Source organism: Arvicanthis niloticus, chromosome 19 (assembly GCF_011762505.2).
Source record: "Arvicanthis niloticus isolate mArvNil1 chromosome 19, mArvNil1.pat.X, whole genome shotgun sequence".
Lineage (NCBI taxonomy): Eukaryota > Metazoa > Chordata > Mammalia > Rodentia > Muridae > Arvicanthis > Arvicanthis niloticus.
Window position 1 is genome coordinate 40821406 of NC_047676.1, and position 21174 is coordinate 40842579.

The 21174-nt window shown below is 43.7% G+C and overlaps 1 protein-coding gene across 1 annotated transcript in view; it reads right to left on the minus strand.

The window, feature by feature from the left end:
- The window catches only part of LOC117723693 (chondroitin sulfate proteoglycan 4-like), a 61952-nt gene extending 47378 nt beyond the window's left edge, over nt 1–14574 (minus strand). Inside the window, exons 1-2 of the mRNA XM_034523246.2 lie at nt 14435–14574; nt 338–501 (exon numbers count right to left, since the gene is read on the minus strand). Of these exons, the coding sequence (XP_034379137.1) occupies nt 338–501; nt 14435–14513 (243 nt within the window). The 5' untranslated portion in view covers nt 14514–14574. The remainder of the gene's footprint in view (nt 1–337; nt 502–14434) is intronic.
- Nucleotides 14575–21174: the final 6600 nt, after the last annotated feature.

The following is a 21174-nucleotide window of genomic DNA, read 5'->3' on the forward strand; positions in this document are numbered from 1 at the left end:
ATCCCTACTAAAACTCATGGTGAGGCTTAAATCCCCAACCCAGCAGCGTCGAGAGGTGCTGAGGCCTCAAGGAAGCCATTAGGTTGTTAAGAGGGGTTAATGCTATGTCCTTCTGGAGAGTGGGTTCTCTTACCGAATGGACTGGGAAGTAAGAGGGGGTTGTTAGAAAGCAGGTAATATTTAAGACAGGCAAGAAAAAAAAAAAAACCAGAGACAATCCTACCTTGCATACATGACATGTCATCTTATTCTACACTTTATTCTAGTGAGGAAAAGATCGGTCTCACTTTCTGTTAAAATATGCTTACATGTTTTAAAGATTTTTTAAAAAGCATACCTGTAATATTCCTGACAGAAGTTCTATCAGGCAATAGTCAATCTTCCCGGCTGCAAGGAAGAGTAAGCCTTGTGGCTTGCTGGTTTGAAATCTTAACTGAAGCGACAGCTCGGGGGAAACCTCTGTGGTGCTGAGCACTACGTAGCTTTCACCATAAAAAGATGCTATGGGGAAGAAAGCACAAGTCAGAACATGTGCTGCTCAATGACTATGCTTTATACTTCCTCTCTCTTCACAGACTGACCCTGCTGATGAAAGCTGCCTTCCCAAAGGCCACTCCTGCTTCCTAGGGCACCCCATGGACCCAGCATGACGTCAAGTTCTGTCTCAGGTTTAGCTTCCCACGGAACCTAACTGGTACTAGAAGTGGCTTAAGATAGTGACTCTGGGAGGGATTTGATGCTGAACCACCCTCAACTGAGATGACAATGGATGAGTGTCGCTGTTGACAAGTGGTGCCCAGGAAACCCTGGCGGGGATGCCTAAGTCCCACTGGTTATGAACTGGGATGGCATAGTAATGGCAGAGTGCAAATGTAACCACGAGAACAATGGAACTGGGTACTGACTGACAAGCTTGAAGTTTTATAAAATGATAAACTGGGAGAGGTCAGTGTCTTTCTCGTTTCTCACAGCAGAAGGGCAGAAGAAACTAAGATTCATACCAAAATCACTGGAATAGCCAATATCAAAAAGTCTCAACTAAACAAGCTCACTCTGATGAAGCAAAGGCTCTGGTGGGATAAAAACAGAACACTGCTGTGTGAAACTGGAAATCTGCATCAGTGCAGTAGAGCATCTTGACTCCTAAAACCCCTTGGAGCCCTCTGAGCCCACAGGTACAGGTTATTCTTTTATTAAGGGCAGACGTTTGCAGAAGCCTTTCTTCACAAGGTATCACAGGACCCCATTGTTCCTGCCAGCAGCCAGATCAAAAGCAAAGGGCAAGTCACAACCCAGCCTGCCCAGGGTCATGATTGGCTGGATATAGATAAGGCACATGCAAAGAGGGTGTCCATATGATTACCTTGGATGCTTCCCCCAGCTCCTCCCCTCTCTCCACAATTTCCCTGCGAAGTCCTGACTGTCCTGGAACTAGTTCTATAGACCAAACTCTGAGATCCGCTTGCCTCTGCCTCCTGGTTGTTGGGACTAAAGTGTATGCCACCATGCCAGGCTTAAGAGAGGGGTCTCTTTAACTGTCTCATACCATGTGTTGCAGTTTAACATTTATTACAGTCAGGGAAGCAATAGAAACTCCACTGTAGTACCTTAAATTCAATACTACATACCAATGTAGGAGAAGTTTAATTCGAAAGAAAAAGAATATGGCAGCATGATGCCTCCAAGAAAATATATAATTTTCTAACACTAGATTCTAAGGAAAAAAACAGTAATGAAATGCCCAATAAATGATTTATTAAAAATGATAAGGAAACTAAATAAAATTTAAAAATACAGACAAATGAGCAAGACCAAAAAGATAATACCTCATGTTAGTAAGAAACTGAGCAAAAGAGAATGTAGTCTATATGCACACAATAGCGTTTGATTCAGTAATAAAGAACAAAACTGTGCTATATGTAGGAAAATGGACGGAATGGAGATCTTCATGTTAAGTGAAATAAGCCAGACTCAGGGAAACTAATGCTGTCTGTTGGCTCTTATGTGCAAAGTTTAGAATGTAGACATAGACATATGATATGAAAGTGGGAGAGAAAGTGGGGAGAAGAAGGGTACCATGAGAAAGAGGGAACACAGGGAGGAAAGAATATAAGAAAATACACAATACACATGTGTGACAATTTCAAATTAAACCCACTATTTTATAAAAAAAGAACACATACTAGTAAAGAGACAAAACATTTAAAAATATCTAAAACATAAAAAAGAAATTCAGCAAAGAAACAGGGATCTTGAAAGGGAACCAAACAGGAATCTTGGAAATGCAGAGTTCAACAAGTCATTTAAAAATTATAGTCAGAAGCCTCTACAAAAAACTAGATCAATAGAGAAAGAAGAGCTGAACTTGAAGACAAGTCTTTTGAAAGATATCTACCAGATAAGGAAGAAGACTGAAGGAGAAGGAGATAGGGGGATAATGAAGAAAGCCTTTAAGAACTTTGGGACATCATTAAACATACAAAGGTTGCTTCCCAGGAGGGCCTAGAGGAAAAGAAACGCAGAAAGGCATACAAAGTCAGTTAAAGGACATAATGGATAAAAGCATCCACGGGAAAGATGTGGATGTCCAGATATAGGAGAGTCAAATGACCCAAACAGATGTGTCCAAAAAAGATGCTCATACCAACTTACTATGGTCAAACTGTCAAAGTCATAAGACAAAGAGAATTCTAAAACCCCAAAGCAAGAAGCTTCCAAGTCATATTTAAAGGAAAGTTCATTAGACCAAAAGATTTATTTTTTAGCAGAGTCTCACTATGTAGCCCAGGCTGGCCTTGAATTCAAGACCCTGCTTCAACTCCCTAAGTGCTCAGATTGCAGGCATGTACCACCATGTCTAGTTGCCAAACAGCAGACACAGCAGAAGCAGCCCTTGTCAACTGAGCAAAATCACCAAATCACAAAGATGAATGAGAGGAATAATGGAGTGAATAGAACTCAAAACAAATAGAAAAATTAATACATTTATCAAGAGTAAGGCCTTACATACATATAAAAACCTTGAGTGCTGATGAATTAAATCCCACAATTAAAAGATAATGCCTGGCTGGACGGATTAAAAAATAAAATAAAACCCGACAATATGGTACCTATGAGAAACTGACTTCACTGGTGAGAGACACGCAGGTTGGAAATGAAAGCATGAAAACATATCCCACAGAAGCCAAAAATAACCAGAAATAGCTACTCTTCAATGAGACACAATATATTTAAAGACAAAAACTGCAAAAAGAAATCAAGAAGGTCAGAATATAAAGACCAAAGAATCAATGAACCAGGACCATGTAACAGAGCCAGAAGTCTCAGAAGGCTAAAGGCATTTTCCAGCAAGCCAGCTGACCCAAGTTCAGATTGATCTTGTGACCTACAGACTCAACTTCAAGTGTTGTCCTATGACTTCCATATGCACACCATGATCTATTTCTCTCTCTCTCTCTCTCTCTCTCTCTCTCTCTCTCTCACTCACTCACTCATACACACACACACACACACACACACACACCTTTTAAAAATTTAAAGACTATAAACAATTGTAAGTACATATGAACCTGTGAAGCAGCACAGAATTCCATAAAACGGTCATTAATAGAGCTAAGGAAAAGGATTAGATCCAATACAACATCAGTAGGAGAACTCAACAACACACTTTTCCCACTGGATAGATCATCTAGATAGAAAAGCAACAAACATAACTACACCATACTCTAAATCAAATGGCTTCAGTAAGTATGACAATACATTATAATAGAAGATTGCTTACATGCTAACAGACTGGACCTTTTGTTGGATCTCACAGCCAGAGTTAGTAGCTTAAGACTGTAACCAACCTGTTTTTTTTTTTTTAACATGCTTTTAAGAGAAAATGAAACAACCAACCTTACTGCCTTGTATTTCCACATAAACAGCTTTTAAAAGCAAAACTAATGCACAGCTATAGCTTAGATCGTGTGCTCTTCCATGCTCGTAAAGCAGAGTGATGCAGTGCGTTATGATAATTCTTTGCTGGAAACAGAAACAGAGGCTAACAGCATCTTTATAGACTAGACATCCACTATAAATGCTGAATGCAGCATACGGTTATTGTTTGATAAACAATAAAGTTTGTTATCTGGGTCAGTTGGAGTCAACTGGAGTCAATGACTTAATCCCTTATAGAAGTCTGTTGAAGATTTCTATGAAGTATTCCTTATTCCTTCCCTATATGATGTTTTATGTGCTAGTCAATAAACACAGAGCAAAGCCCTTTGTTAGGGACACTTACACACAGAGAGACAGACAGATAAAGAGACACAGACAAACATACAGGGACAGAAAGACATACGCATGGTGGGTAAAGGGTAAGGTGTGTGTGGGGGGGTGGGGGGGCAGGCACAAGGATAGGGACAGATTTACCAGACAGCTCTCAGGAAGGCATGGTTCAGACTCATGCAATACACAGAAAGAAGGAAGAAAGACACAGGGAGAGAAAAGAACAGAATTCAAATCTGGGCTCTCCTTTGGTTAAATGACACCAAGGGAAAGTGTTCTGAATTTCTTTCCTAAATGTATCACTGACACATTATTGGTGACTTTGAGCTCATTATTAAAGTGTTTAAACCGACCACAGGCAAGCATCTTCAGAACATTTCACCCAGAACCATAGAATACACGTTTTTTCCCTCAGCACATAGAACTTTCTTAATAGATTACGTATTAGGTTCAAAATAAATCTCAACAAACTCAAGTCAGAATTATGTCAGTATCTTTTCACATCACCAGGGAAACACAACTAGAAATGAACAAGAACAACAACAACCTTCAGAAGCTATGTAAATTCACTGAGAATCAACCAGATGCTACTGAACATACCATGGGTCATTAAAGAAATCAAAGGAAATCAAAACTTTCTTGAAAGAAGTGTGAATGGAAATAACCTACCAAAACTTCTGGGACACAGGAAAAGCAGACAAAATGTGTTTCAGAATAAATGAAAGTTCTAAAACATGCAACCAAATGATACATCTCAAGGACTCAGAGAGGTAAGAGTAAGTAAATAAACCCCCCAATAGCCAGATGAAAGAAATAACTAAGATCAAAAAAGAAATAATACAGAGACTAAAAACAGAAATAAGATCAATGAAACAAAGAAGTTTTAAATGACAAACAAAAACAATAAAATACATAAAAATACATATAATCAAGGAAGTAAAAGAAAAATTAGAAGACATCAATGAAAGAAATAGAAAAAGACACAAAGAAGGAAGGCATTCCATGTGCATGAACTGGAATAATTCATATTACAAAAATGTCTACATGATTTAAGTGATTTTTCAGATTCAAGGCAATCTTTATCAAAATGCCAATGATATTCTTCAAAGCATAAAAAAATCTTAAATTTTATATTAAATACCAAAGACATCACAATACCTGATTTCAAAGCAAACTACAGTGCCACAGTAACCAAACATCATATCATGGCATTGGCATACAGACAGACACAATGACCAATGGAATATAGTAGGCACTCCAGAAATAAATTGATTCTCAATAAAGGCCTCAAAAACATGCACTGGAGAGAGAGAGAGAGAGAGAGAGAGAGAGAGAGAGAGAGAGAGAGAGAGAGAGAGAGAGAGATTGAGAGAGGGAGAAACAGACAGACAGACAGACAGACAGACAGACAGAGAGGGGCTTGATTCCAACCTCTGTCTCTCACCTTTGTACAAACTCAGAATCATCAAAGTCCCAAATGCAAGACCTAAAATATCTCAAACTATTAGAAAAAAATAAAGAGGGAAATACTGCAAATATCTCATTGATATAGAAAGGACTCCAAAAGCACATAAAATCAGCAAAGGAAACAATCCACAGAGGCAAAGGGACTACTTAAAGGGCAAGAGAAGATATTTGCATACTACTCCTCTGACAAGGGACTGGTATTCAAATACACAAGGAACCCAATGGCTCAACATTGAAAGAAACAAATTCCTATTAACGATCTGAACACGCTTCTCAAAAGAAAGACACGTGGCCTATAGATGCACGGAAATGTTTGAGGTCATTAGTGACAGGAAATTCCAACTCAAAACTAGGGCATCATCTCACCGCAGTCAGAATGACTATTATAAAAAACAATAATAAGTTCTGCTAATTATATGCAGAAGTAAAGGAACTTTTGTACACTGTTAACAGAAACGTAAATTAGGCCACTCAATATGGAGATCCCTTGAAACAGTAAAATAGGTCTACCAGGAGACCCAGCCTTTCCATTTCTGAGCAAATATCCACAGAAGCGTGAGGAAAACAAGGAATGAGTTACATCTATGTCCTCATTTTCTACTTACAGTAATTAAATGATAAAAATCAGCAGCAGACAAATGGGTAAGTGAAATTAGATAAACTGTAGATAACAGATAGATATCAATTATATCTATCAACTACAGATGATTAACAGAGACAATACTTAGATATATAGTACGTTACTATTCATTACTATTCAGTAATAAAACTAATTACAGCAAAATGGGTGGAGCCAGAAAACATTATGTTAGTGCAGTAAGCAGATATGTTCTCTCTCATGTGCGGGAGGTTTTTGTTGTTTTGTTTGTTCGGTCATTCTTAACGTAGGAAAGAGAGGACTAGAAGCTGGGAGGGAGGAAGGAGGGTAAAAGGAGGCTGAGAGTGATCAGGACAAATTGTTTGTACCTATAACACGCACAACTAATATGTAGTGAACAAAAATAGACTCAAAAACTCAATGTCAGCAAATACATTAATAAGTAAAGTCAATGCTAGAACATAGAGTTAATATCATTAAGATGAAGCATGCAATCACAAACCTCCCAGCCTGCTGAGTTTATTCTCCTGAATGCGCCCCCTACCCCCCCACACACACACACATCCTTACTTCTGACAGGCTTGGAGGTTGAATTGTTAAGTGTTCAAAGGCAGGAAATGTTTTCTAAACCATAAGATCAACTGCTGAGATGATTAAATGACATTCATATTCATAAACACTATCCTTATATATTCCCACGTTTCACCTTTCTGGCACTGATCAATTCCAGTCCCAGCTAGTGGTCAGAAAATTCCATCGCCTCCAGAGAAAAACAAGGAAGTTGAGTGTACCACTTCTGGTCTGACAGTCAGAGGCCACCTGATATCCTCAATCACCCCATCTTTTCAACCCCTAATACAGGCCTCGTAATAACAGTAAGAACAAACAGGAAAACAAGTGAAGTCAGTTTCTGGAAGGGAAAGGAGAAGACCTCTGGTGAAGGCAAGGACATGACGCCAGTATCTGATCAGGTTGAACAGAAACTGAAGATGCTGTTCTAGTCCTGTGTGTGACATTCGGGCTTAGATGCTAAATCTAACTTGCGTTTGGTACTAAGGTAGCTAAGACACAGTGCTCCTAGACGGCAAATATTTATGGTGGCCTGTGATTTCTCTTAAAAGGCAATTTTCATTCTCCGTATTTACCTTAGAATTGACTACAAGTCTTTCTTCCAAACTCTTTCTAGCTTTCTGTTTGATTTTGGTTTTGGGTTTATTTTGGGTTGGGTTTGGGTTTGGCTTACTATTTATTGAGTGCTTACATGTGCCAAGTATTGTCAGGAACAGAAGGTAAAGACTTAATTTAACAGCTCACTGCTTATCAGAATTAAAAATGTGCCCAGAAAAAAAGAGTGTCCTTAAATGGTAGAATTTATAGGAAGGAAGCTGGTTTGGGTAAGCAAGGGAATGAGAGAGGGGACAATCAAAGGAAAATGTGTTTTTTCCAGTCCACAGCGGAGCCCAGGAATTCTCTTTGGTAGGAAGATTCAAAGATAAACGCAGGAGATTGTTGTCTTACTTTTCTGTTGCAAAGATAAAATACCCAAGGAAAACAACTTAAGGAAAAAAGGGTTTATTTAATTTTTCTTACAGTTCTAGATAGATACATCCCATCCTGGCAAAGAGAACATAACAACAAGCAAGGGCAGACGCTGTGGTGGCAGGATCAGGAAGCGAGCTGGTTACACAGCACCCACACTCAGAATGCAGGGGGAAAGGAAGTAAGGCCAGGCTAGTAAGCTTCAAGGCCCGCCCCAAGCAGCACACTTCCTCCAGAGAGGCTCCACCTCCTAAAGTTTCCACAACTTTCCCAAACAGCGCCTCCATCTGGGGACCAAGTGTCCAAACTCAGGAAGCCTATTGGGGAGGTCGTGGGGCATTTCACATCCAAACACAACTACTAAGCAAGCAATCATGATCGCTATCAGTTAGACCGCAGCTGAATCACTCAGCCTGGTTGAAGGACTAGGCTTCAACTATGCAGTGTGGGGACTATGCAGTGTGGGGGTTCGGGCAAGACCTAGAAGATGATGGTACAGGAGGAAAGGCAGGGGAAAATGATCACTTTGAGATGCGATCACACAAGGCACTGAAGGTCGTGTCCAGCTAAGTGCAGGATGAAGGGGATCGGTATAGTCGAGGCTGCAGCAACCTGAAGGGTGAGTTGGCCAACAGATGGGGAGGGGCGCCTTCTCCGATGGGAGGCCTGTTTCTGGGCATTTAAAGGGCCTTTACAACATGAGTGACTGGCTGTTCCTTTAATGGCTTTTATAAATCTCTACTCTTTAAAAAATCTGTGTCACTGATTGTTATCTGGCCCCAGTAACCTGCTACCCAGAATGAAATGTAAAATTTGGAGATCAAAAATCTTTGTAAGTCAGACCACTGCCTACTTCTCAAGGTATAGAACAATTCCCAGCACAGTTAGACTACTTAATAAATGACTGCCTTGGGAATCAGGACTCTATCAAAAGAGGCTGAGAAAGAATCAGTTAGGGAAATGACACCATCAGACTGTGACTCAGAAGGTACTGAAACACGGGCTTGAAGGGATGCCAAGAAACAGAAGTGAGTGAGCTCAAGAGATAGCTAAAGGGTATGATCATGGATAGAGAAAGGAGAAACTGAAAGGCAATCCTTATGAACGTTTAGATTTTGAGTTTGGTTGAAACTTACTGAGATGGAACCCTGGGATGAGAAGACTTTATACTTTGAGTTGTTGGCACACATACAACTTTGGGGAGCAAATGAATGACTTGCCAGCTAGGTAGGTTCCTGCTAAGAAAGCTTCCAAGTAGAAGGGTCAACACTGGCAGGCCTGTGAAGAAGGCCTGTAAACAATGGGAAGCATTAGATAGCTTTCAGTTAGTTGTAGGGAGACAGATCTGTTCTGTATCTTAGAGAAATGGGTCTGGCGGCTCTGTGAACTAGGATATAAATTAATTAAAAAATGTATTTAGAAAAAAACATTTCAGACCTATTTGCTGTCATTGAAAATCAGAATCACTTTTCTATAGTTTTAGTATCTGGGGCAATGTTACATTCTATCTTTTAACATACGGTTGTCCTTTGAAACGCATTCCATTGGCATCATAGGTGTCAAAATTTGTCTTTAAAACTGAAATCAGAAAACAAAACAAAGAGTTCTCTGGCATCATCCAAACTCCTAAGACAAAGTTCTTAGAAGAGTCCTGCACTGGAAAACACCTCATACTCAGGCTGTGTGATTTAAGCTCATTAAACAAGTAGAGATGGCTCAACGGGTAAGAATACTGACTGCTCTTCCAGAGGTCCTGAGTGCAATTCCCAGCAACCACATGATGGCTCACAACCATCTGTAATGGAATCGGATGTCCTCTTCTGGTGTGTCTAAGGACAGCAACAGTGTACTCGCATATATGAAATAAATAAATAAATGTAAAAACAAAAAAAGCGGGGGGGGGGGGGATTTGCCCTGAAGATCCTTCTTAACAATCTCTAGTGTTTTTAAATTGTATGGATGCTGTGTGCACATCAAGTTCAAGTGGATTATTTATTCAAGAGACAGCTAACTTTAACCACCTCCTCAGAAGAAAAAGATAGGAAATAACTTAGCACAAACATCCTAAATATCGCATGCAGTCTCCCAGCAGATTAACACAAAACCCTGCTCCATTTCGTTTTAAGTCACAGTAGAAAAATCAATGAACCAAAATTTGCTCTACGGCTATAGGATGAGAGGCTGACCAGATGCTCAGTGAACTGCAAAGGGCAACTCTGGCACCAAGCCCCTGTGATAACTGTGTTGCTGATACTGTCAGAGGAAGACAGAGCAGAGGGCAGCAAGTTCAGATACACTAAAAAAATCTTCAGGGCCTGCTGGGTTGATCTAGGTCAAGCAATCTACAGCCCTTCAGCTCTTTGCAGACCAAACCCCTGTAGGCTCCCACTTCTCCGTTTCACCCAAATATTTGCTTTTGTGCAACTGCTCTAGGTTAAGGTCTTCAGGTTACCCAGGCAAAACCAACTCCAGTCTCACCTTCTCTCAGTGAAGATTCTTGTGTCTGGCACTGCTCTGGGGGCTGCTCTTCCTGAAGTCTCAGAGACAAATAGTCCCCACTGAATAAATGAATGAAGTAGTCCGGGTCTCAGCCTGCCCTAGTTGAGCCACCAGCTCCCTCTGCTGTGCCACAGAGCCTATGCCAAGTTACACATGCTCTGCTTTGGTATCTGCTACCCAGAAAGTCTTTGAAGCTTCCTCCTTAGACATGCCTGTCCATTCTGGAGCCAGGTTTCTTTCCCTAGAGTGACAGTGCTCACGATCTGAAGTTGACAGGTCTCCCTCCTCTTCAGTGGCACCTGACTTCTAATGCCCAGAATTCTATGATCCTTATCTATCTTTCCTGAACCCATGGTTGGGCTTCAGTTGTTTCAACTATGAGGAACCAGCACTCTGAACCACTAGCTGCTTAATAAAATCTGAATCTGTGCACCAGTTTTGAGGCACCAACCCCAAAGGAATGCCAGGATATTTACTGCAGAGCCAAAGGAGTATGTGAGGACTTCTGAGGGAGTTGTCATCCAAAAAGGAAACAACAAAGGTGAATTCAGTTTGTCTGTTTAAAGCTGGCTGAAAGTCTGTCTCCTTCAACACGTGAAATGGCTGTTCACCTCTTGATGCACAAGCAAAGAGAGAAGTCCACAATGTGGAACGCCAACTGTGGGAGCCCTCTTTGTGGAATGCCGACTGTGGGAGCCCTCTCTCTCTCCTCTTTTTGGCATGCACTTACACCGAAGGCAGGCTTGCCTGGTTAACTAGCTTCATCAATTACATTATCTCACTGTAAGTAAACACATCCTTAAAAAAGATCAAGCATGCCTTGGTTTGGATGTGGGCTGTACCCCAATGGTTCATGCACCGGGAGCCTGGTCTCTGCTATGCCAAAAAGAGGTGCCAGTCGCTTTAAAAGGAAGTGTGACTAGTGGGAGGCTATCTGGTTACTTAAGGCTTCACTCCCAGAAGAGGTTACCCTTGTTAGCTCAGGAACCCTTGTTAGTTAGTTCTCGGGAGAAAAGGGCTATAAAATGCAAGACTATCCCCATGGACATTTTCTGGCTCCCTTTGCCCTGGCTCCTGGCATGATACCAACTGCCCCGATTTCCTCACTAGACCATCACTAAAGTCCTGAACTAAATAAACCTCTTTTCTTTAAAGCAAATTCAACCTTGGGTGTTTTCTTAGAGCTAATTAATACAAGGTGTTTTAAAAGTTCTTGCAAACAACTCAAGGGTAAAGATACATTTAAAAACATTGTAAGGAACTACAAGGCCAAGCAACAGGTCACTCCTTCCGCACACACACTCCTCCCGCACCCCCCCCCCCAACTTTTCTTCTTGGACAAGCATCCAGTCAGCTTTGTTTGAATGCAAAAGCAACAGTTGACAAGAAGGTAGAGTTAGAAAAACTGAAAACAAAACAAAAAATAAACCACTGGTAATATGGTATATCCTGTTACCTTCAGAAACTGGCCAATAACAACAGTCTGACTTACAAAGAGAAATAGCTGAGCCCGGTGCACTAAAAGTACCTTTTCTAGACAATATCTATTGCCAGACAAAGGTGGCTTCTGCTATGGTGACTTGTCACCCTGAATCCTTCAAAAACCTTGGACAATTCAATTGTTCAAGAAAACACCCTGAATTACACAAGGAGACGGGGTGGTGGTGGTGGGGGGAACTAAACTCAAATTACACACTTGGTAACTCAGGAAAATATTCTCAGGGCTCGAGGGATGGCTCAGCAGTTACAAGCATGAACAGATCTTTCAGGGGATCTGGGCTCAATTCCCAGCATCTACATGGTGGCTTCCAACTGTAAATCCAGTTCTAGGGGATCCAATTCCCTCTTCTGGCCTCTTCCAACACCAGACACACATGTGGTAAACAGACATACATACAGGCAAAACACCCACAGCCACATCTGTGCAGTATGGTAAATGACCTGTAGAGAATTGAACCTGACTGGAATGGGAAGGGAAAGAAGGGAAGACAGACAGACTGACACAAAGAAAGAAAGCTGGGATCAGATCGCTGGAGCTCTCGATTACAGAAACCATGGCTCGCAGAAGCTCAGCACATTTGTTATATAGAGCTGAATGGAGAGACACAGTTTTTGCAGATAGCTGAGCAAGGAGCCAGAGCTATCACATACCTACAAACAAGGAGGCGGGGTTTGTGGTATCCAGCTGGATCAAGAAGATGGGTTTAGCTAATCTCAGCAGGAACAGAATGTGTAGGGGAGCAGTCTTCTGGCCAAAACTGGGTGGGGGGTGTTATGGCTGACATCTCTCATAGCATCAATATCCACACATGGACTAGAGGAAGGCTTTGCCATTTCCCTCTTAGCCTCGTCACAGGGATACGGGAAGGCTTTGCCATCCCTGTATAGATCTGAGGCTCTGGGGTTCTTGACATGGGGAAAGCCAGGGCTTCCTCTTCTCTCAACAGCCCATACATGTAAAAATAAAAGAATAATAATTAAACTATTCTCCCAAGCATCACAAAATAGTTTTCACAGGATTTGAGCTTACAATATTTGTCATGCTGTCCTGATAGCCTGAAGAACATACATATTAAAGTGTATGCTGCCGGATTCTTTATTCAACAAAGCCACACTTCTAACGAAGAAGAAGAGGAAGAGGAAGAGGAAGAGGAAGAGGAAGAGGAAGAGGAAGAGGATCTGTCTCCTACCCACACTAACTGCATACAAGAGGAGGATCGGGGATAAATGAATGGGAATGGCAGGAAATGGGTGTTTATTGAGCATTCTCGATCTGCTAAGCAGTTGTTCTAGTTAAGCCTCTTGGAAGACATTATTACCATGGTAAATTTACAGAGGCAAAAAGCAAAGCCCAGCGAAGTAACTGAGAACAGAAGATAGCCCTTGGGTTTGAAGCTCTCCCTTGACTTGCTGGCTGACTCTTAATCTATAAACTTCTCTTTGTCCCTATACCATTACTGGCTCCCTGTCTGAAGCCATCTGGGTTTTTCCAAAGGCCACTCACTGCCCTTTGGAATCTCCTCTTAGACACCTGCTCCTTCAGTCAGTCACAGAAGCCACAGGCCTCCGGCCCTTTGCCACACCCACCCTTGGAATCAGTCGTGAAAGAATAGGGCAGCCTTCAGATGAGGACCCAGGAAAAGTGAAGGAGGATGAAGAAGGTGTAGAGCTTTTCCAAGGAGCCTGCTCACCACCTGAACAAGTGGAAGGATGAGGCGCCTTCAAGGACCTAGGTGACCCCGGGAGCGTTACTCTAAAGCGGCCAAATGACGTCACCACGCTGTAAGCAGCGATGCTGTTCGGCCGCCCCGAAAATAAATTTAAATCTAGAGAATGTCATCCAAATACTATGCACATGCAACACCTATGATTTAGCATTTTTCCTGTTAAACAAACAAACCAACCAACCAACCAAAGTCACCTGGAAGTCTTTTTTGAATTGATGTTGGGAAGGCCTAGGAAGTGCAGCTCAATCATAAAAGTCTAAAGAACCATGTGCTTAGGAATCTGGAGGGAGGCAAAAAGCCATGGGGGAAAAAAAAACACTGTATTTGAGCTCAGAAAAGTTAAGGTCCCCTATGGTGCAGGGACAAGAAACTAGGGGTCAAAGAATATCCCAGGTGAATAGAAGATCCCCCAACGCACTGCAAGTCACATGAGACCAAATAGCTCCAGACCCAAATTAAAAAATTGCAGCCGGGCTGCCCGCAGGAGTTGGCCATTCTGCTGGTCAGATGGCCGACTTTAAAACGCGGAATCTCGGAGATCACCGGGAGGAGGTGGGGCACAGGCTGGGGCTGGGAGTTGGAAGTAGGCGGCCGCGGGCAAGCCTGTGAGCAGGGCCGCGTCGCATCCTCCCGTCTGCCCAGCTCGGGGACGTGGGGCCTGAGCGCGCCTGGGGGCCTGAGGGCCGCGCGCCCCGCTTGCTCCCGCTCGGCCTGCACGCCCGGCTCGCTCAGCCTCCGACCCGATCCCCGCTCCCGCCGGCCGCCCGCCCTCTCCCGCGCAGCACAGCCAGACTCGGCCCGCCCCGGGACGGGGAAGGGAAGTTGGGGCGCGTACCTCCGAGGCCCCCGCGCGGCCCGCAGAGCCCCAGGAAGGCGGCGAGCAACAGGAGGCCGCGGGCCCCGGGCCGCCCCATCCCGCCGCGCCGTCTCCGGGGCCCGCGCCGAGCTCTACCTGCGCGCCCCAGAGCCTGGCGAAGGGGCGGCGCCCCGTGCGGCCCGACGGGGCGGGGCACTTCTGCGACCTGCAGCTGTTGCGCGGCATCAGAGGGGGCTAGACTGGGGGCTCCAAGGCCAGGCAGGCGACAAACAGGACCCAGAGTCAGTGTCCCTTTCCTCTGCTGGCAGAATTGGAGCTTATTGTGCCTGAGTAGAGGGGGAGCTGGGCCAGCAGTCTGAGGAGGTGGAAGGCAGGACCTTGAAACAACCTGTCCCCCCTTGACTACAGCACACCTCAGGAGGACAGTGGGTTTTTCTCAGCCTTATGCTAAAGCGGGCCTTCTGTGTAATGTTTGTGTGTGTTGGGTGAGCAGAACACGGAAAGAAGGAAGCCTGTTGTCATTTCTTTGCAAACGTGAGCCTTAGCTTTATTTCTTTTAAAGTTCAGTCCCTGAGTTACTCCTTTGAAGTTTTGGAGCAACTACCTGTCAGAATAAGGCCTAAGATTTTATGTGTCATTATCACTTCTTACCTTGGGAGTCATGATTATAAGCCACAGAGAGGTGAAGCCCCCATACAAGTAGAGTTCAAGGAGATAGTTTGACCAGAGGATTCCAGGGCTCTCCAAAAACAGCTTCCCTGGGCTACATTGCAAGGCTCGGGGTTGTCAAAATGCCAGTTCTCCAGCTACCAGAATAGTCAATGTTAGTCCTGCTTTGTTCTTAGCAAAATTAACGATGACTTCATTTCCCATTCGTCCCCCTTTTTAGTTCTGTAATAAAGTGCTTTTTAAGCAGAGAATCACATTTTGACCTTTTCTGCAGCCGAAAATCTGTGAGGCCACTGTTCTACTTCTAAAAAAGAAAATATATTTTGTCTACCCAGCAGCCTTCCATGATCCTGGGAACCGCGCCCTCCTCTAGAGAAACTGTACTCTGCCTGCCTCACCGTGTGTGGGAAATAGGAGTTGGCACCCACTTCTAAGAATCCCCTCTGTCACGTGATGGCCTGGGGGCGGGGTACTCATGACTGGAGTAGGGCCAGCCAATTTCTAATCTGAAGATTCCCGCTGAATGCATCTAAGGAAGAGGGCCTGCAACTCTCCAGAGGGGAGGCAGGGAAACTATGGATAGCTCTGACTTTTCTAATAAGCTAGCGCACAAAACGAAGACAGACATAGATAAGGGTTGTAACGCCCCCTGGGATCTACCACTTCCAAGAGCCATCCCTGAAACCTGCTGTACCTTAGTCCTTTCCGGGATGTTTTTGCATAAACCATTCACGCCCACTTTAACTGAATCTACCCTGAGATAAGTGTCATACTTCACTTATAACCAAAAGCAACCTGTCAGCTTGAGCCCAAGCATCAGGAACTTGGGACTGTGCCTGTGTATTGGTGGCCTTCCTGTTTGGTGGCCTTTCTGTCACAGAACAAGTCTTCTGACAAAAACAGAATTCCCTTAATACACCTCACAGATGCAAAGAAGGTAAAGAAGACGGAAGGCCCAAGAGAGGATGCTCAAATTCCAGTCAGAAGGAGGAACTAAATAGTCATGGAAGGCAGAGGGAAGAAGGGACCTGGGTGAGAGAAGAGAGGGAAATTGGGGGTACAGAATCAGGTATGGGGTGTAGGCTTAGATTTTTTAAAACCTACTTTCAATAAGGGTTCTCAAGGAGGGTAAAGGCTGCTTTAGTGGTTTCAGTCCGTGGTCAGCTGGTTCTACCCATTTTAGACCTAAAGTGAAGCAGAAAATGATGGTGGAGGGGCAAGGTAGAGAGAGCTGTTCTTTTCATGGTGGCCAGGGAGCAGAGAGCACAGAAGAGTCTGAAGATAAAGTATACCTTCAAAGACACTCCCACTAACCCACTTCCTTCTGTTGGGACCCACATCCTAAGAACCCATTCAGCTACAAACTGATCGATGGATTAACCCCTTGTGAGCCAATGCCAATAGTGTAACCAGCTGAGGACAAAGCCTTCAACACATGAGTCTGTGGGCTGGAGTGGGGTGTAGTGGGAAATACTTTGTTTCCAAACCTTGTCAGCAAGACATATATTTGCAAGCCTGGAGACAAGCAGCAGATTTCTGATTGGCTTATCCGGGAGGCGGAATTCTACCCCGGCCTCTCTATACTGGTCCACATCCAGTTCTTTTGTGTCTTCTCTCCCCCAAACTGTGCACTTTGTCAGTGTTACCTGATCAAGCCAATCCACAGAATAAGCAGCCAAATGGGGATCCAGCCGTTAAGAATTACAATTTCTAGATCCTGTGAAAACCTGCTACTTTTACCACTCTGGTTTTCCATCATTTACAGCAGAGTGTAAACAAAAGACAACCCAGACCTTTGTTTCTTTCCTCTTAAGACCGCACCAAATCTCTGGTCCTCCAGGCTTTAGCTTTCTGTGGTGGTTTGAAGGAAAAATGGCTAGGGAGTGGCGCTATTAGGAGGTGTGGCCTGGTTGAAGTAGGCGTGGTCTTCTTAGAGGAAGTGTGTCACCTGGGGTGGGCTTTGAGGTTTCAGAAGTTCATCCCAGTGCCTCACTCTTCCTTCTTGCTGCCTGAGGATCTGCATGTAGAACTCCCAGCCCCTCTCCAGCACCATGTCTGCCTGTACCAGCTATGCTTCCTGCCATGATAATAATGGACTAAACCTCTGAACTGTAAACCAGCCTCCCCGCCCCAATTAAACATTTTCTTTTGTAAGAGTTGTCATAGTGTTTCTTCACAGCAATAGAACCCTAACCAAGATACTTTCTAAATGTTACATCCGGAATGTAAATCAATGTTAGCCCAGGCTGACTCTGTCCTACCAAAGCACCGAGGATACAATTTGTGATTGTGTCTGACACAACTGAGAGGGTTAGTTCAGCTCAGGCTCTTTGGGTGTGTAGAATCTGTGTCAGTCCAAAAACACAAACAGCCTCCCAAAGAGGCCTTAACAGTCACCAATGTCTTCCAGAAGGGCTTCTATGCAATTGTCATCTCTAAGAACATGGTTTGGTATCTAGAAAGACCTCTTATGAAATACAAGCTGGGGCACTAATAACTGGCATGGGTGTAGGACCTTAGATAAGTCACTTCTGAGTCCTATTTATCTCCTTGTCTAAACTGAAGATTCTATAAGGCTTATACTATAGCCTCATAGACTCACGATTAAATATTGAACATTGTATGTGGTTCCTGGTAAGATTTCACCAGGTACCACTATACCTCGGAGCCCAGACTCATAGGGCTCCAGCCTCTAAGCCTCCCTGGCCTTATCTTTAGAATAGAGGACTATTTTATTTTCCTTCTATAGGTTTAGCATATGCACAACTGAAATCTCATCCTGTTACCATGGTTAGACAGCAGCGTCCTCTGACCACTCGCAGTAGTGCTGATTTTCTTGAACTAAGTGTGATGTGGGAGCTACAGCTCCGGTCCCAGATGTGTAGCCAGTCACATACCACACCAGCTTGTTCCCTCCTCCTAAAAGATGAAAGGCATTGATTAAATAAATTCCCTCCAGGCTCAACATTTTATGAATCTAATTAGTTATCACTGGTATTGGGACCGCTGCACCATTTAATAAAGCCCTTTTAATTAGGACATAGGGAAACATGAAATGCTTGAATTTCTTTACACGAGCCAAGGAAGTGACGGCTAATAAACTTGGAGCTTTTAATTTAGAGAAAATGGTTAAAATGTCGAAGAGAGAAGAGAGGATGATCTCCCTGTAGAATGCCCCTTGTTTCTTTGTTTTAAAATGAATTCTAATCCATCGTTTGTATCCTTCCCAGAGGGAATGCAGAGTCTCCAGCCAATTCAGGGGTCTCTAAAATGAGGAGAGATTAAAACATTTACTTTTTTTTAAAATGAGAAACCATTGTTTATGATGACTTTAAGTCTGTTGCTTTAGCATCTACCCAAGAAATCAACCCACATCAAGGTCATTCTAATGCAGCCGTTCCAACTCACGACTGTTTCAGGCTAGAACGAGTGCTCCAACCAGCTCCTCAGAGAACATTTTAAGACAGCTGCTTTGAGCAGAAAGAAGAAATGTTTTCCAAGTAGAAAGATGTCAATATTTTCTGCTCTTCCTTACCTGTGGAAAGAACAGACTGTCCTAACAGATAACTACAGATAGTAAGGTGGAAGCTGCGGCCTATCTAATGGCAGAGAAGGGAGCCTGGAAAACCAGAGGTCATTCTGTTGTGCAGCAGACTAAGTTCATGCAACTCCCTTCTCCCCTAAGCCCAAAGGGAGCTCTCTGCAAATGATGGCTGCCAGAAGGATTAACAACACAGCTGGGAAGTTCTCTGGCAGTGCTGGGAGCTGTATCCTAGGGAGCCTATTTTTATTCACCCCAGATAGAGTAGCCCATGAGAGATTAAAGAAGGGATTCCATTCAATCCCAGTTGACTGAGTCAAAGAGCAGATCAAGGCTCCTTAAGGAGAAAGGGTCCGCACAAGGAAGCCTTCATCCAGGAAGGATGACTCATGAGCACTACCTGGATCCCCACGAAGGCTTTCCTTCTCACAGTGTGTTGTGATACATGTTTAATCCCGACCCAGGGTTTCTACCCCACCTTAAACCATTTAAACTCCTGGATGAAAGACACACACACCTTTGTATTTACAATAAGCCTTAAATAACCCAAGACCTGGACAGCTGCCTACCCTCTGTGCTATTAGAATCTACTTTCCTGTTAATAACCCCAAATTATTACTTACTATGTTTCATCTGGGCTGCTCTGAACTCCAAGTGGCCAGCCCACAGAGGTACATTTTCCTTACTCCTAACCGATGGCAGCTTCGTCTTCTTCTTCTTCTTCCCCCTGCCCTTTCTTCTCTCTCCTTGTCGTGGTTCCTCTCCCATCCCAAGTCCTCGAAACCTAAGCACCACCTATGCCTCTTCTGTCCAGATATTGGCTGTTGGCATCTTTATTTACCAATCAGAAGGAAGTTGAGGGCAGGGTCACAGAGCTATGTGCAGACACCAAGTCTTGGGGCCTGCACTTAGCATTGCAATAGGTAGCAAAAGACCAAATCCCAACACAGTGGTTGTTTAGTGTTTGTATGACCTTGGCATTATGACTCTTGTGAGTTTTTTGAAGTGCCCCGTCCTCACACACATATCCTTGCAGGAAGCAGCTGCAGAACAAGGCAATCCTCTCATTTAGGGAAGTGTGTGTGCACTCCAAACTCTGATTATACGGGTGAGAAGAGCCTTAAACCCAAGCAACACGATTCACCAAAGCAAGTTGCTTAGCCTTCAAGAATCAGTTTTGCTGCCCGAAACAGGTGATGTCGTAAGGTTAAGTGAGATCATCCAAATGGTATGCTTGACACGTGGTGTCTTAGTTAGGATACTAGTGCTATGACGAAATACCATGACCAAAGCAACTACGTGAGGAAAAGATTTGTTTTGCTCACATTTTACTATAAATCATTGAGATCAGTGAGGGCAGGAATCACACAGAGCAGGAACCCAGAGGCAGGAGCTGATGCAGAGGCCATGGAGGGGCTTTGCACCCCCCCCATGGCTTCCTCATCTTGCTTTCTTATAGAACCCAGGACCACCAGCCCAGGGTGGACCCACCCATATGAGCTGCCCCCTCCCCCAATACACACATCAATAACTAATTAAGAAAAATGCCTTACAGATGAATCTTAGGGATACATTTTCTCAGTTGAGTCTCCCTGGTCTCAGATGACTCTAGCTTGTGTCAGGTTGGCATGGAGTTAGCTGGTAACAAGCAGCATTTTGACAGTTAATGGTTCCTGGTCCCTTTAAGCAAAGCAAGATACCTCTTGTGTAAATAATACCATTCAGAGGCTGGAGAGAAAGCTCTGTTCTACAGCTTCCTTTCTGTAGCCATCATGAAAATGTGACCAAAACACTCTGACCAAAGCAACCGAAGAGAGGAAAGGGTTTGTGTCATCTTACAGGTTAGAGTACATCACAGAAATCCAGGCAGGAATTCAAAGCAGGAGCCTGAAGACATGCCTGCTTGCTATGCCATGCAACATCACCTCAATCATAACCAAAGAAGTCCTGCAAAAACATGGACGAGGACTGCTTGCGAACTCACGCTTAGGCTCACACTCATCTACCCTTCACGTATAGCACAGGAGCATCAGCCCAGAGCACAGTCCCACCTACAATGAGCTGGGATCATCTGCATCAATTAATAAGACAATCCCCATTGCAGACATGCCCACGGGCCAGTCTGATCTAGGCAATTCCTCAACGAAGGCTTTCCTCTTAGACAACTCTCGACTAGTCAATAGACTGTGTCAAATTGATATTTAAAGCTAACCAGGACTGTCATGAAGTAATTGCCTCATAAGCCTTAGGCAGGACCCGAGCAGAGACAGGAGGCCCCGTTGCTGGAGTAAACTCCAGGCCAGTAAAAGACCCCCAGCTCAAAGATATGGCTGTCATTTGTAAAGATGATACTTAGGGTTGCTCCTTGGCTTCCATATACATTTGCACACGTGTGCACACATGCCCACAAACATATACATGAGCACACACACTCATGAGCACATGAACACACATATATAAAAACGTAAAAAGTCACACTTTTCAAAGACATTTAAATACAAAGAGGAAAGTGTGTAGCTGCCTGTGGTCACGGACCAACCGGGTTCTC